This window comes from Mytilus edulis, chromosome 3, assembly GCF_963676685.1.
Source record: "Mytilus edulis chromosome 3, xbMytEdul2.2, whole genome shotgun sequence".
Classification (NCBI taxonomy): domain Eukaryota; kingdom Metazoa; phylum Mollusca; class Bivalvia; order Mytilida; family Mytilidae; genus Mytilus; species Mytilus edulis.
The window spans coordinates 32,154,571-32,169,803 of NC_092346.1; the positions used below are offsets into that span (position 1 = coordinate 32,154,571).

The window sequence follows — 15,233 nt, forward strand, 5'->3', positions numbered from 1 at the left end:
TAGCTTCTCACATGGGTTTCCGGTTCCGACGAACTGATGATGAAACGTTAAAAATGTAAACAACTCATATTTTCAGTGCTATCGTATCCTGAAGATAAAATGCCGTTGAAAGCAGTATTATGCGAGGATAATAGGAGGTTGTGCTATTTATGAAATGGCCGACGACTCTCTTCTTCAGCGTCAAGAAGAGGAATGGCAAGTTTTGCAAGCGGTTTACATGGATGATGTTGTCGATCTAAGAAAGAAGGTCGCATGGAAGGTATATTGTACACGACATGGGTTATGCATTATAATTCATACACGTATTTACTTATTGCAATGTAAAGTAGTTTTACTTACACAAATTTCTCCTGTGTCTGTCTAGGTCCTATGTTGTAAGAGTATGTACATTGTATGTATTAGTAAGTTCCTCTGTTAGTGTTATCCGAAGAACCTCTCAAGAGCTGCAAGGGTACAGTCGAATCCATGTACACTCCCTATCAGGATTAATGGAGATATGTCACTAATGTATTTACAATGTTCAATATTTAAAAGGACAATCCCCAAACCCAACACCAGGGAGTGTTAGGAGTCTAGGACACCAGACACTGGCCGAATCTTTTAATATGGTGGAGGAAGAAGTACTCTGAGAGAACCACTTGACTGCTCAGTGGAAACAGACAAACCGAAGAGATATCGGCAGATTGATCTCTAGGTCAAAGTAGGGAGCAAATTCGACCAAGTTGGCAACTAAGGCCCCATAGTACCCATTCTAGTTTTAACTCTGGTCTGGGTACCAGAGATGTGTGTGAAAGGGTCAAAAACACCCTTCTGATCAATGTACTGATATTTTAAGCATCCCGAGTGAAAATCAAACTCTAGACCTTCAGCATTGTAGCCATAGGTCTTAGACACTAGACCACAAACTCACACAAGTATTAAAAAACCAAAAGCAAAAATGCACAGTTAAAAAATTATGCAAATAGATAAGAAGATGTGGTATAAGTGCCAATGAGAAAATTCTCCATCCAAGTCACAATTTATGAAAGTAAACTATTGAAGGTCAAAGTAGGTTTATCGTATTTCACTATGAATCACCATATTCAAAGTGAAAAATCACTACAAAATTGAAAAAGAAGAAATTTTGACCAAAACAATGTACATAATGTACTAAAAGTTCCCTTTCATCGTCCAGTAATGTATACATACATGTATATTAATTTGTGTTTCTGTGTTTTTTAAGGTTGAGAGACCTTTGCATATATGTTTGATACTGAAACAGCAGCAGTCAGAAAGTGTAGCAGGGACGACAGACAGTGATAGTATGATTCACATGGTTATTAAATGTCCAAATAAATATCCTGATTTGTAAGTTTAAGAAAAAAGTATTAAAGATAAATTTGTATTGTGTACGGACTGATTTAAATGTAGAATTAATGTACACGATGCCCAGGGAAGACACTTGGAAAATAGAGAAACAACACATACATTTGTGTACAAGCAATTTAAGAGACTTTCATACATTTGATGGTGTTAAACATAATAATTCACACCCATTTATTTTGGTAACTTGCAGTTTACTTACATGAAAACAGCTGCAGATGTTGCTGTACCAGCAATGCAACAAAAGTAAGGGAACCAATTTGTGCAGAAAGTGTTCAGTATTCAAAATCACAAAATTTAAAACAAGTGTACATGTATGACATGAGTCCGTAGGAATGCAACCCGACAAAGAAATTAAACAAAACAAAACATTGCAATTTACAAATGTACAGACTTATGTGAGCACAACTTTGTCCTTAACATTCAGTTGAAATAATTGCTAGGAGAATTAAATGACAAGTTAGCACAGCAGTTAAAACAAAATAAAAGCTCTACAATTTTTACACTTCTAAAGATTTGTTAACTATAGGTATTTTCATTACATGTGTATACAAGGGAGATAATTTTTTGATAAATAACATACATGACATATCTTCAAAGATGTAATACTGTTTAAGACTTTTCTTTTTAAAGGGTACCAGAAATTAGTCTAGAAAATGCCAAAGGACTGTCTAATGAACAAATTGCTGTGTTGAATACAGAACTAAGAGAACGAGCCAAATCAATGGTTGGAGAGGTAACTTATGTGCAACATAAAATAACCTACATTTTGTACAATATGTGACTACAATTATTTATTTAGATTGACATTTTTTTTAACTAAAGAGACATAATACATTTAAGTTCATACAATACACAAACATTTACATCCCATGCAATCTAACATATCTCCTGAACCAATTTAGAAATGTTACATAGGAGGAGGAGGAGAGAACCTGTACAAAGAGGGATAACTCTGTTTCTTCACTTTAACTTTTATTTCTCTTTCTCTTGTCTTGTCTGGATTTTTTTTTATTTAGATGCAGACTAAATACTGTACTAAAGTCTGAATCTTCATTTATCATGATCCAGATAAGAAGTTTTTTTAAATTAATATTTGCCAGATTTGAAAAATATTGACATTAGTTTTCTTAGATTCTAGTTTAAGTGAATTGTAAAAAGGACGTGCTTGCAAAAAATGCAGTACTTTTCCTATTAACTTTTGTGAATATTTTTTACAGAGCATTTCATATCTACATAGGAGATAAAGTTTTCCTGAAATTGTTTTTTTCTTGTTCCTGTTCCTTTTTTTTAAGGGTCAAATTTACATGTTAATTCCATGTTAGACCTTTTATAAATGATAGATTAACCCCATGGAAATATTGTACATTTTCATTTAAACTGTTTATCATCAGTATTAAAAGATTATGTGACCAACTGAAACAAATTTAAAACATCTTATTACTTAATAAAATAGGCTATTATTTCAACTTGGAATAATTTTTAATTATTGAATTTGCATAATTTCTTGTGCTTGAATTTTAATAATTTCCATGTTTATTCTGTATTTCAATGTTCTATATGGCGCACAACATGTGCAACATTATCTATACAAAATACATTGTATGGAAGTGTTATGCAATTTAAAAGACAATATAAAGCAGAATAAGTTGAAATACTAGCCTGTTATATACAAATGTTTAAAATGTTGCAGAATTTGTTTTTTATAATTTTTTTCAGGTTATGGTTCTAGAACTAGCTCAACATGTACAGACATTTCTTTTTTATACCTTTTTCAGGTTATGGTTCTAGAACTAGCTCAACATGTACAGACATTTCTTCGTGATAACTACAAAGGTCCGCAGAAATCTTTTTATGAAGAAATGTTAAGTAACCAATTGAAACAACAAGAAAAACTAAAATTAGAACAACAGAAAAGACTTGATTTTCTAAAACGAAAGGAAGAAAAAGAGGTATTCAGTGTTTTTGTCTGATTATTTCAGTGATTTGCCTTTGACCTTAAACCATATTTTTTAAAACCACAAAGTTATACTGAAATGAATTAGCACTAGAATTGTCAGTTTTCCTATCGAAGCTCAGTGGTTTTTTCTGGGCACTCAGGCTTCCTTCACAAATAAAAACTAGCCGCCCTGAAATAGCCCAAAAGCAGTGCTTCAAAGTAGCGTTAAAACACATAAAATCAAAACAAATCAAATGAATTAGCAATTGAAAAAAAGATTAAGTGACCAATTGCAACAAATTATAACATCTATTTCCTTGGTATTAAATTGTTTAAAATGATGTTACAAAATTTAGAACAACAGAAAAGACTTGATTTTCTGAAAAGAAAAGAAGAAAAAGATGTATTTGATGTTTTTGTTTGATTATAACATTGATTTACCCTTGGCCTTTGACCTTACATCATGTATTTCAAACCATGGAGTTATCCTCTTTTCAAAAGAATCAGAAATTAATAATATACCGGTATTCTGGAAAGACAGTGTTATCAAATATCACAATGGGATCATGGAAATAGTGATATCACAATGGGATCATGGAAATAGTGATATTTCCCTTAAATCATAGTTGATTTTATTATTAATTTTGCTTTTAAATCTATATAGAAAACTGCATGGTACATGTATATGTACCATTTGAGTGATCTTTTAATTTCAACTATTATTATTACTTTATTTAGATAAATAAAGTATATAAAATTCAAGGGAAATAACTCTAGCACAAAACTACAATATTTGCATTGGTGAGATCTTTTCCCCACTGACAGCCTAGATAAGAGTTCCAAATGAACTAATTAATAAGTATTATCAAAACTGTAAATAATACTTACCGCTACAGCTTTAACTGTAAGGTACCCTGAAATTGTTAGTATCTATAAGAACAGGGTTTCATATAGATAAGTATTATTTTCTTTTATTTCATGTTAGAATAGTATAATTAAATACAATGTTCAATAATAAAATAATACACTGATCTGAAATTAATTATATACTTTTTTTTAATTAAATAAAATATTCAATGATACTTATTAACATAGATTTAAAATCCCTAAAAGCATTTTAATTTTTGCAATTTCTTCAACAACTGAGAATTTCATTATGACATTCAAAGATTTTTTTCAATAGCAACATTGTGCAAATCTTATAATTGTTGGATTGATTTATTTAAGGGTAGGCCTTTTATATCTGTTACTTCTTCTAATTCACTAAATAGATTCTGATATAGTTGCAGAAGAGATTATTTGTTTATTGTAAAATACTGAAGGCTCTACATTTTTAAAATAAATCATATGTCTTAATGATGTGTCATATATTTATTGAAAGTAAAAGAATGGTACTGTATAAAAATAAGAAGATGTGGTATGATTGCCAATGAGATGAATATCAAACAAAGTTCAAGTGAAGTGGATGTAAGCCATTATAGGCAACTGTAAGACCTTCAACAATTAGAAAATCATACTGTACAGCAAGCTATAAAAAGCTTAGAGATGAAAAAGTTCAATGGAGAAAGTTTACAGCCTAATTTATTTATAAGAAAACAGTTTACAAAAACAAATATTACAGACAACAACCACTAAAATACAAGCTCCTGACATGGGACAGGTGCATAAAGCATGTGACAGGGTTAAAAAGGTTTGATGCACCAAATTCCATGTTCATTTTTTCTTTGAATTTAACTTCAGACACACACATGTCGATGAATTTTATTCATTCACTTATAAATCTTGTGCTTTGCCTGTTTCAGAGACAACTTTTAGAGGATGAAATACAGAAGAGACAACATGCTCTGAAAGAAGAAACAAAGAAAATAAAGGAAACTAAACAGGTACAATTCAAATGTTTATACTTTTTTAATATGTCTATCATAGAACTTCAGGGGCCGTTTTATGTTTTCTAATTTATGAATCTATCTGTTCTTCCCAATATGTTATCAAAGTACAAATAATATTCACCTGACAAAATTTTCATGTTAAATATTATTGAAATGTTTGCTGTTGGACATACAGTATAACAGCCATTTAACCATCAATGTGTTTTACACTTTATATGCGTGACTGCAGAAAATAAATATCTTGTGAAATGAATAAATATAGCTACCCAATTGTATTTGCATTAATTTAAAAGTATGGTACTGAAATAAATCGTTTAGTAGCACGATCTTCCTCGATATGATCTATATATTTATCTATTTATTTCTATAATTAGATATCTGATGAGAAACCAACAGAGCCAGAGAAAGCTGTACCAGCTACTCCTATTACTGAAGTTCCAACATGTTCCCCAATTGGTACCCCAAGTACTCCTAGAAGACCAAGAATGTCTCATTCACCCTCTCCATTAATTGTACTGCCAAGTAATGAGAATAAATATAACCAGGATAAAAGGAGAAGGTATGTGGTTGTTATGTTTTTATTTTAAGTCCTTTTAAAAAATCAATCATGGGAGTTAATCAATAAAATTTTCACCATTTTTCTTCCTGTGTACCAGCTTTAGTATAAACCATGTAACCTCAAGTTTCCAAAATATTCTATAGAAACACCAATTAAAAAAATTATGGTGCTTTGAAACACAGCATTTTTTTACTGAAATGTCAAATTTAAGGTAATATTTTTTTTTCAACCCTTTTTCGTATGCAACCTGATGTGACATACTTTGATTTGGTGGTATTACACCTACATACACATACTTGATCCTATACACACTGTATTATCATATTTCATTTCTTAAATTTTCATTTGGTAGCTATAAACTAAACACACAGTTCATGGATGCTGATTCAAATATATTTGTTTAAAATATTCATATTTTTTCTATTTATGACAACTAGACTAGGAAAATATAGCTGCTTCACATACATGACGATGATGTAAGTCATGAACCTGGTGTTCAGAGGTTGTAGTTTGTTGATGTGGTTCATAAGTTTTTCTTGTTTCTAATTTTTGATATAGTTTAGACTGTTGGTTTTCCATTTCAATGATTTACACTAGTCATTTTAGGGGCCTTTTTAGCCTGCTGTTCATTTTAAGCCAAGGCTCTGTGGTTTTACATATTATGACTTAGATGGAGAGTTGTGTCATTGGCACTCATACCACATCTTCTTATATCTATAAAAAGTGATTTTAGTAAATGCTTATTGTTTCCATTTAATAAGTATTAACAATGGAAGGTACACATATTTTGTAAGGAAATAATCTGAAACTATTTGCACAAGATTTGCACTTACACATTTAAATTGCTTCATATACATGTGAATTGCTTCATATACATGTGAATTGCTTCATATACATGTGAATTGCTTCATATAGATGTAAATTGCTTCATATAGATGTAAATAAAAAGTACCAATCTTATTTACACATATATACAATGGGAGATAACTGTTATATTTTAGAAAAACTTTCTGAGGTACTATTTTATCATATTATGCACAGATTGCTTTTAAACATTTTAAAAATGATAATTAATATATGAAAAAATACATAACAAACAGATGGACTGATGTGTAACATGATAAGATATCTGAAACTATTTTTAAACTTTGAGGAAGTGAAAACTTTTCGATCACCGATTTTGAACATGAAAAAAAACCATAAATGAGTACTCAAAATTATTAGGGCTATTCCTTTAAAATGTATGTGGGAAGTTCAAAAGGGACTTTCAAAATATCCCTACAACCAAGAAATATTTATAGATAATTTTGCATAATAGTAAAAGAACCATACTGTAAAAAGACCCATGACCCACATTCAATAATTAAACGTCCCTTCCTACCCTCCCACAAACATTTTAATGAAATAGCCCTTAACAGATATTTTATATGAAATGGTCTCTAGAAATCCAAGAATGTTAATTATTGATCCTTAATTATTGATCCACATGTCCTGCTTGCACTTTTTCAGTAACCATGCTTGTATCCAAGTGAGTAATTTTTGAGCCTCAAAATTATTTTATTTTACATTTTCAATTTTGATATATTCAGGAGGACCAGTACCCCATTGAGAGATACCGATGATTCTGATCACCAATGTAAAGACCATACTGGAGGGATAGTTGTTATAGCCTTCAATACTAAATCAGAGAGAACAATACATAGAGGCACATGTTTAGGTAATACTATGAGAAATATTTGTGTGTTTATAGTTTATAGTTATTCTACAAACTTCAATAGAATAGTACATTGGCTTTGTCCATCTTATTGTTGAGAAGTGTGCATTGGGTAAATGCACAATTTTCCATAAACAAATGTACAGAATATTTTATTAAAATTTTCATGAGAAAACATAGCATTTTGTTTCTCAGAAGTTTGAATGGACATTTATGCTTTGAAAGGTATCAGGAAAGGGGTGTGTTTATCAGTGTGCAGAATTTGGAGTGTAACGGGATACTTAAATTTGCTTCACTGTTTCCCTGCCAAGCACAGGGCAGTAAGGAATAAAAGAAAAAACTGTTTTGAAACTACACCACTATATACATTGTATAGGTGTGATCACTTCTTCCTATGGACTGTTATCCTGTTAACTAGCATTGCAGCAGTCTTGTAGGGAACAGCTTTCAACTCATATTGCTATAACACGTTATTGTCCTGAATATGCATTTAATAATTGTCTTTTGATGTTTAATGTCCATTCATCCATATTAATTTATTTTGTGTGAATGATTAGATTAATATGACTCTCTTAGAGTTAGTATGCAAATTACTTTTAAGAGAATATATATGTGTTTGTAGGTCATAGTGTCCATGGTAGTACAGTGTATGCTGGGATAGATACAGCCAGCGGAGAATTAGTAGCTATATCCGAATGGGTTTTAAAGTGGCGCCATATAAAACAGAAGAGAACTCAAAGAGTTGATTATGAGGACAAAGAGGGTGCTACTTACTTAAAACAGGTATATGAATGAAATGAGTTCAAAAATGTTATTGGTCAATGTCATTGAGAGGACAACTCAAAAATGGGAAAATACTTAGAGATTAATAAGAAAACTAAGAGGACAACATGCCTTCAAGCTCTAGGTAGAATTTTTCTTATGCTGCAATTTTGTCATGAACATTCATCCGCGTTTCACCTACATGTCGATTTGTTTTAAAATTATAGGCAATGATTTTGATTTAACCGACTAATGATCAAGTAGTGGGTGTTAGCTGCAGGATAAAATCAACATACATGTATGTGCATTTTTGAAAATGTAAAATGTTCTCGCTACAAAACAGGAGAAAAGCTTTTATATTTTTATGCCCCACCTACGATAGTAGAGGGGCATTATGTTTTCTGGTCTGTGCGTCTGTTCGTCCGTCCATCTGTTCGTTCGTCCGTTCGTCCGTCTGTCCCGCTTCAGGTTAAAGTTTTTGGTCAAGGTAGTTTTTGATGAAGTTGAAGTCCAATCGACTTCAAACTTAGTATACATGTTCCCTATGATATGATCATTCTAATTTTAATGCCAAATTAGAGGGTTTACCCCAATTTCACGGTCCACTGAACATAGAAAATGATAGTGCGAGTGGGGCATTCGTGTACTGGGGACACATTCTTGTTATTTTTATATTGTCCAACAATAAACATGTATTGTATATATACCAGCTGAAAAATGCCTCCAGGTGTGGGAGTTTCTCGCTGCATTGAAGACCTATTAGTGACCTTCTGCTGTTGTCTGTTCTATCGTCTGGTTGTTGTCTCTTTGACACATTCCCCATTTCCATTCTCATTTTTATGTCTCACTTATGACCAATTTACATTTAAAAATCAGAGTTATTTCCCTTTGAATATATTTTTTTTTGTGTTTGCATATCTTTTGTGCAGTTGTAGGTAACTTTTAATGAATGTAATCTTGTACATTTGAATACAAAGAAATGTGGGTATATGTAAATGAGACAGCAACCCAATGAATAACCAGAAAGAATAGAGAAAATGAAAACTTAAGAGTCTTAAGAAAATTCAGAGAATAAAGGCATAGAAACAAATAACTTTCCACAAGGCACCAGATAGAAGATTATAGATTAAGCAATGACAATGTCACCAAATTCATTAGGGGTGAACTCAGGAGCTGTGAAAGGGTAGGCAAGTTCTTGTTACAATAGTTACACCAGAAGTTGTGGAAAAGTTTGGTGTTTTATGTGATGTCATGTATTTTGTTGATAATAATACACCTTATCCCTCTTTGTACATTAAAACAAGGCAGAAATGTCTGTAAAAATTGAATTTATGAGAGAAAATGGCTAATGATCTTATGAAAAGGTGAATGTTTTATGATGTACAAATGGCAATTAAAATTTGGTATTAAAGTTATTGCTTTTTTATTCCAGATTACAAGCATTGAACAAGAAATACACAGCTTGATTCGATTACGACATAAAAATCTAATTCACTACTTGGCAATAAAGTATATACAGGAGGCTGGGAAATGTACAGTTTATGTAAGTAAATATTTTTATAAAAATGTCTTTCATCTTATCAAGATAGGAGAAATAAAGATTTTAGCAATTGTTTTGAGAAAAATTCATACATGTCAAAATTTGGTAAAATGAATTGTAACAGAACAATGTTAGAGATGGGACTCATTGGGGTCTAAGCGTGACACAGGATTGTCTGATTTTTTTCAAGCGTGACACATAAAAGTCGAATGATTAAGCGTGAAAACGGGAAACGAAGTCAGGCAGTACATGGGTAATTACATGTGCTATTGTGGCAACGAGAAGCGTGATACAAGATTCTCCATAAAACATAATGTGGGATCAGGGATCAGACCCCCTCAATGAGACACCCTTAGAGATCCTCGTTACTAATGTAGATAGATAAGAACCAGCTTCAGTATTTTCATATGTGCCACAGGAAATCCTGACCTATTTGATCAAAATGCTTCATTTTAATCTCAATTATACTGCTGATAAGTATTTACATGTACCTGTTATTAAATTGTGGTATCAGTTCAGAAAATCTTGGAAAATATATTAGTGGAATGTACATATGATACCCTTCAAATGCACTGTTCCTTTCAAATGTCAAACACAACACTTTTTTTCTTAATCTGTGAAAACAGTAGTAACTTTTTTTGTAAAATGAGTGATCATTACTATTTTGAGCCTTAAGTCTGTGGATCATCTCATTTCTGTTGGATTTTTTGGTGCCTGGAGTCTGGGCCCCTGTTTCTTTTTTATGTCTCATATTCATTTTTTGGATCCTGGAGTCTGGGTGTCAGTTCATTTTTCATGAATCATAATCAAAGCAAAGATTTTTTAATGTTCCAGTACAATTCATCTCAATCTGATAACTTATGCCCACATTTTACAGTAGCCTCACTGTTCAATAAAAAAATAAAATTGATCACTGTAGTTTAGCCAATTGTCAGAAAAGTGGTGTTAGACACCAACAATCAGTCAATCAACAAACAGTAATTGGGCGGCTTTTTGATTGGTCTCTGTTGGCACTCCTACTTCATCCACCAATAACACTGATAACTATAATATAGCCATGTGTGAAAGTGGTGTTAAACAACAACAATCAATCAATCAAACAACCAGTAATTGTTCATATGTTTCTGATACCTCCATTGATACTCCTGCTTCCTCCACAAATAAAAAGCTTTCAAATAATTGATCAATATGAACTTTCATTTCTACCTGTGATTACTGCTTTACGAATAATCATCTTATCAATCAACAAATCAATCAATAATTGATAAATATGAACTTTCATTTCTACCTGTGATAACTGCTTTACGAATAATCATCTTATCAATCAACAAATCAATCAATAATTGATAAATATGAACTTTCATTTCTACCTGTGATTACTGCTTTACGAATAATCATCTTATCAATCAACAAATCAATCAATAATTGATAAATATGAACTTTCATTCCTACCTGTGATAACTGCTTAACGATTAATCAACTTATCAATCAACAAATCAATCAATCAATTATTCATCCACCATACATATTCTAAGTCAAAACCAACTAACCAATATTTAGAAAATATCCTTCGATCTTGTTGGATGTTGGAACAACCAACAAAAATGCAATCACCAACGGATCAACCAACCAATAATTTATGTTAGTAAAGGCGGAGACGTCCATTGACAATTATTTCGACAATTGATTTTATTTTTTGATAGGGTTAATAATAATAATTCTGGTATATCCACCTATCATTGAAGAATGCATGTTGATGCATATATTTCTCTTGTTTAGATCTCTTTTTTTTTAAGCTGCTGTCTTATTGTAAATACACTATGTCCCCTTTTATACATATTTGTCAGATATCAAACTTAAAATAATTTCACTATCAATTAAGGTAATTTTTATTATGATCTTTGGCTTTTAAGTTGGGATCCATGGTATTCTTGAAAAGTAACAATTTGAATAAAAAGGGAAATAACTGTTATACAAGATATTGGTCTAATCAGTTCTGGTAAGTTTACTCGTAAGCTGTAAGTCCAGTTGTCATATGCAAATGACATGGATATTGTTTGCCTTATACTATTTCACATATTTCTTTTTCATTAAAGTTTGAAAGTTTTAGAATCCTTCAATGTTTATTACATATAGCTTTGCTTCCTTAGCTTCATCACCTACAGCCTTAGTACATCCAATATAAAGTTGTCCAGTTGTGTTGAAGGCAAGAGACACTGGAAACTCTATTCCTATATCATTGGTATTGAAATATGAAATCAAATGACCATTGTCATTGAGGATGTGTAAGATGTCAGTATCAAAATCCATCACAACAACATTGTCACTTGGTGTTGTCACAATTTGTACTGGTTTGAATGGTTCACTCTTATTGATAGTTGGATGACCTGTATACTGGTTTATTATATGTCCTCCTTGTCCTAAGACCACTACTTTACCACACCAATCATCTGAAATCTGATCCACTACATGTATATTTCCATTACATGTAGTGGTTATATGCCATGGGTAACTAAACAGAGGTTGATTATGTTCATCATGTTCATATACAGTTTCTTTGTCTCCTTTCTTGTCCATAATGATCACAGCACTTCTTTTTAGTTTACCATTATGAGCTCCTACTATGAGTTTATTGTCACTGATAACATGGATAGCACTGGGAAGTAAAGGTGATACATCATAAACAGAATCAGTCAGTTCACCACTACTGCTGATTTGTTGTAATCTTGTTTTCCCATAAACACACAGAAGGAGTTGATTAGATGGAGTAACTGCCATTCCACACATATCAATGTTAAATTCAGACATCACCTTTAGGTTGGTTCCTTCAGGTTTTACTCTCTGTAACATTCCATTAGAGTAAGAACTTATCCAAATTGACTGATCAAGGCATGGACTTACAAATGTTATTGACTCAAGTTCAGTCTGGTACTCATTATTGATGACTAGGGAGATGTTTATTTCTGCTGACAAGTTTCCATCATCTTGTAGCGATCCAATGTTTGATTGGTTAATATTCCCTGGAACAAATTTCTGTGAAGAAGCATAGCTAGGCCTGGTTCGTGGTTCTTGGGTTTCTGTGAATTTCTCCATCTTCTTGACCTCTTTGAAGAATTCAGAAGCATTGGAAAGGTCAATACAGTTCTGGACTTCAGTGATTTTATCCTCTTTCTGGGTTGTGAATAATGATATAGCATTAAGATCAGATTTGACTGATGTTAAAACAGTTTCATGACTCTGCTCCAGTTTATTTTTGAGTTCTTTAAAATATTGTTCTACTTGCTCTTTTACGGTTTCCTCATGACTTCGAATATTTCTTTTTTCTTTGTTATACTTTATATTTTCAGCTGACACTAGTTTATTGAGCTGGTCTTTCTTTGCGTTGATTTTATAATTACTCTTCTGCATTTTACTTTGTCCTTTTTTTAATATTTTTACTTTGATGTTGTATGCATCACTAATTTTGATTAAATCGTGCTTCTTATGAACTTTCATAATACAGGTTGGACACACAAGGATTTGACATTTACTACAGTAAAGACATGATACTTGTTCAGTGTGTTCCGCACATTTAATGTTAGTAAAATCCATCTCTTCTCTATACATGCCTACGTCTTTCAAACTGATAATCTTGTGATCAGTTGCATTTTTGAATTTTGAATGTATATTGTCAGTGCAATAACCACACATAAGAATATTGCAGTCCATGCATTTCCACTGAATTGTTCTATTTGTTTCACATAATTTACAATTAACAGGAACTTGACCTTTTCTAACCGACTGGGAGGACGCCATTTTCGTTAGATGTGTCTTAGATATTTCTTTTTGTTCTATGATTTTTTTTTTCAACATGTTAAATGTTAAATACAAATGTTTACTTCCTTTAATTAGAAACTGAAACAAGATAACAGGAGTCATCAGATTTATTGATTGTGTGAAAGTAATGTCTATGATTGAGATCAATATATATAAGTCTATTATTTGAACTTGGAATTATTTTTAATTTATGTCAATTTGTGATTTGCATAATTTCTTGTGCTTGAAGTTTTTAATACATTCTATATTTATTTTGTTTTGAGCAGTTCATAACAATTTCCATTCAATGTATTTTATATAGAAAGTGTTGTGCACGGCACAGTCCATTCTATTGAAAATGTACTATCTTCTCTGTAATAGATTATGTTGCGCAAAAACATAAAAGTATAAAATAAACATGGAATTTATTAAAAATTTCAAATACCAGAAATTATCCAAATTCTATTATCAAAAATAATTCCAAGTTCAAATGATAGCCTGTTATATGTATATTATAAAACCCCACAAAAGATACCAGGTTTATGATTTTGAAATCCAGATGCATGATGTATAAAATAAAAGGATGTGATATGATTGCGATTTTCATAGTTTATTGATCAAAGTTAAAAAAAATTTAGTTTTGGTCTTTTTATCTAATACTATATGCAATAAGTCAACTATATTTGGTGTATGGAAATATTTTAAGATGTACATGTCAGTCTCACAGGTTTTATTTGATCGTTGCCTCATTTTCACGATTCATTCCTCGGTATTAGTTTTTGTGTTTGGTCTGTTTTTCTTAAACTATAAGCAATAGGTCAATATAAAAAAGAAGATGAGGTATGATTGCCAATGAGACAACTGTCCACAAAAGAACAAAATGACACAGATATTAACAACTATAGGTCACCATACAGCCTTCAACAATGAGCAAATCCCATACTGCATAGTGAGCTATAAAAGGCACCGATAAGACAATGTTAAACAATTCAAACGAGAAAACTAACGGCCTTATTTATGTAAAAAAATAAAATAAAAACAAATAATTAACACATAAACAAACGACAACCACTGAATTTTCAGGCTCCTGACTTGGGACAGGCACATACATGAATAATGTGGCGGGGTTAAGCATGTTAGCGGGATCCCAACCCTCCCCTAACCTGGGACAGTGGTATAACAGTACAACATAAGAACGAAATATTTGTTGAATGGAAGAATTGTTTAAAGTACATGTCTGCCTAGCATGGTTCATCTGACCTTGATCTCATTTTCATGGTTCAGTCAATTTTTAGTTTTCTTGGTTAATGTTAAGTTTATGTTACAGTGTAATGAGGCTTTATATTTAGGACTATCAACATGATATCAATGATTAGTAAAGAAGGCGAGGCAAATTTTCAGCATGTCCACTCTTGTTTACTTATAAATGGACTTCTAGATAACAATTAACATACAGTCTGCATTTAAAGTTTTTAAAACATTTGTAAGATTCATTTTAGGACCAGAAAACATAGAGCGCAGGTGTCGACAAAGTAAGCATTCATATAAGACATGTAAAATGTCTTCACAAACAGTTTTAAAAGATCTTTGTTGTCGACGTATGCGCTCTATGTTTCCTGTCCCATAATCTATATGGAAATTCACCCATTAGTACACCTTGTGCAGGAACGTAA

The 15,233-nt window shown here is 31.8% G+C and overlaps 2 protein-coding genes across 2 annotated transcripts in view; one reads left to right on the forward strand and one right to left on the reverse strand.

Moving 5' to 3' along the window:
* Positions 1–12: 12 nt before the first annotated feature.
* The window catches only part of LOC139515187 (eIF-2-alpha kinase GCN2-like), a 32,266-nt gene continuing 17,045 nt past the window's right edge, over positions 13–15,233 (forward strand). The window contains exons 1-9 of the mRNA XM_071304749.1: positions 13–259; positions 1,223–1,347; positions 1,996–2,098; positions 3,141–3,314; positions 5,104–5,184; positions 5,565–5,749; positions 7,339–7,466; positions 8,086–8,246; positions 9,658–9,768. Of these exons, the coding sequence (XP_071160850.1) occupies positions 155–259; positions 1,223–1,347; positions 1,996–2,098; positions 3,141–3,314; positions 5,104–5,184; positions 5,565–5,749; positions 7,339–7,466; positions 8,086–8,246; positions 9,658–9,768 (1,173 nt within the window). The 5' untranslated portion in view covers positions 13–154. The remainder of the gene's footprint in view (positions 260–1,222; positions 1,348–1,995; positions 2,099–3,140; positions 3,315–5,103; positions 5,185–5,564; positions 5,750–7,338; positions 7,467–8,085; positions 8,247–9,657; positions 9,769–15,233) is intronic.
* LOC139516245 (uncharacterized) lies at positions 11,761–13,581 on the reverse strand. The gene has a single exon (XM_071306239.1). The coding sequence runs from the start codon at positions 13,558–13,560 to the stop codon at positions 11,872–11,874; it is 1,689 nt and encodes a 562-aa protein (XP_071162340.1). The 5' UTR covers positions 13,561–13,581; the 3' UTR covers positions 11,761–11,871.

What these genes read in the sequence shown, in the direction of transcription:
- LOC139516245 (XM_071306239.1), bottom strand. Translation starts at nt 13,560, where the DNA reads ATGGCGTCCTCCCAGTCGGTTAGAAAAGGTCAAGTTCCTGTTAATTGT.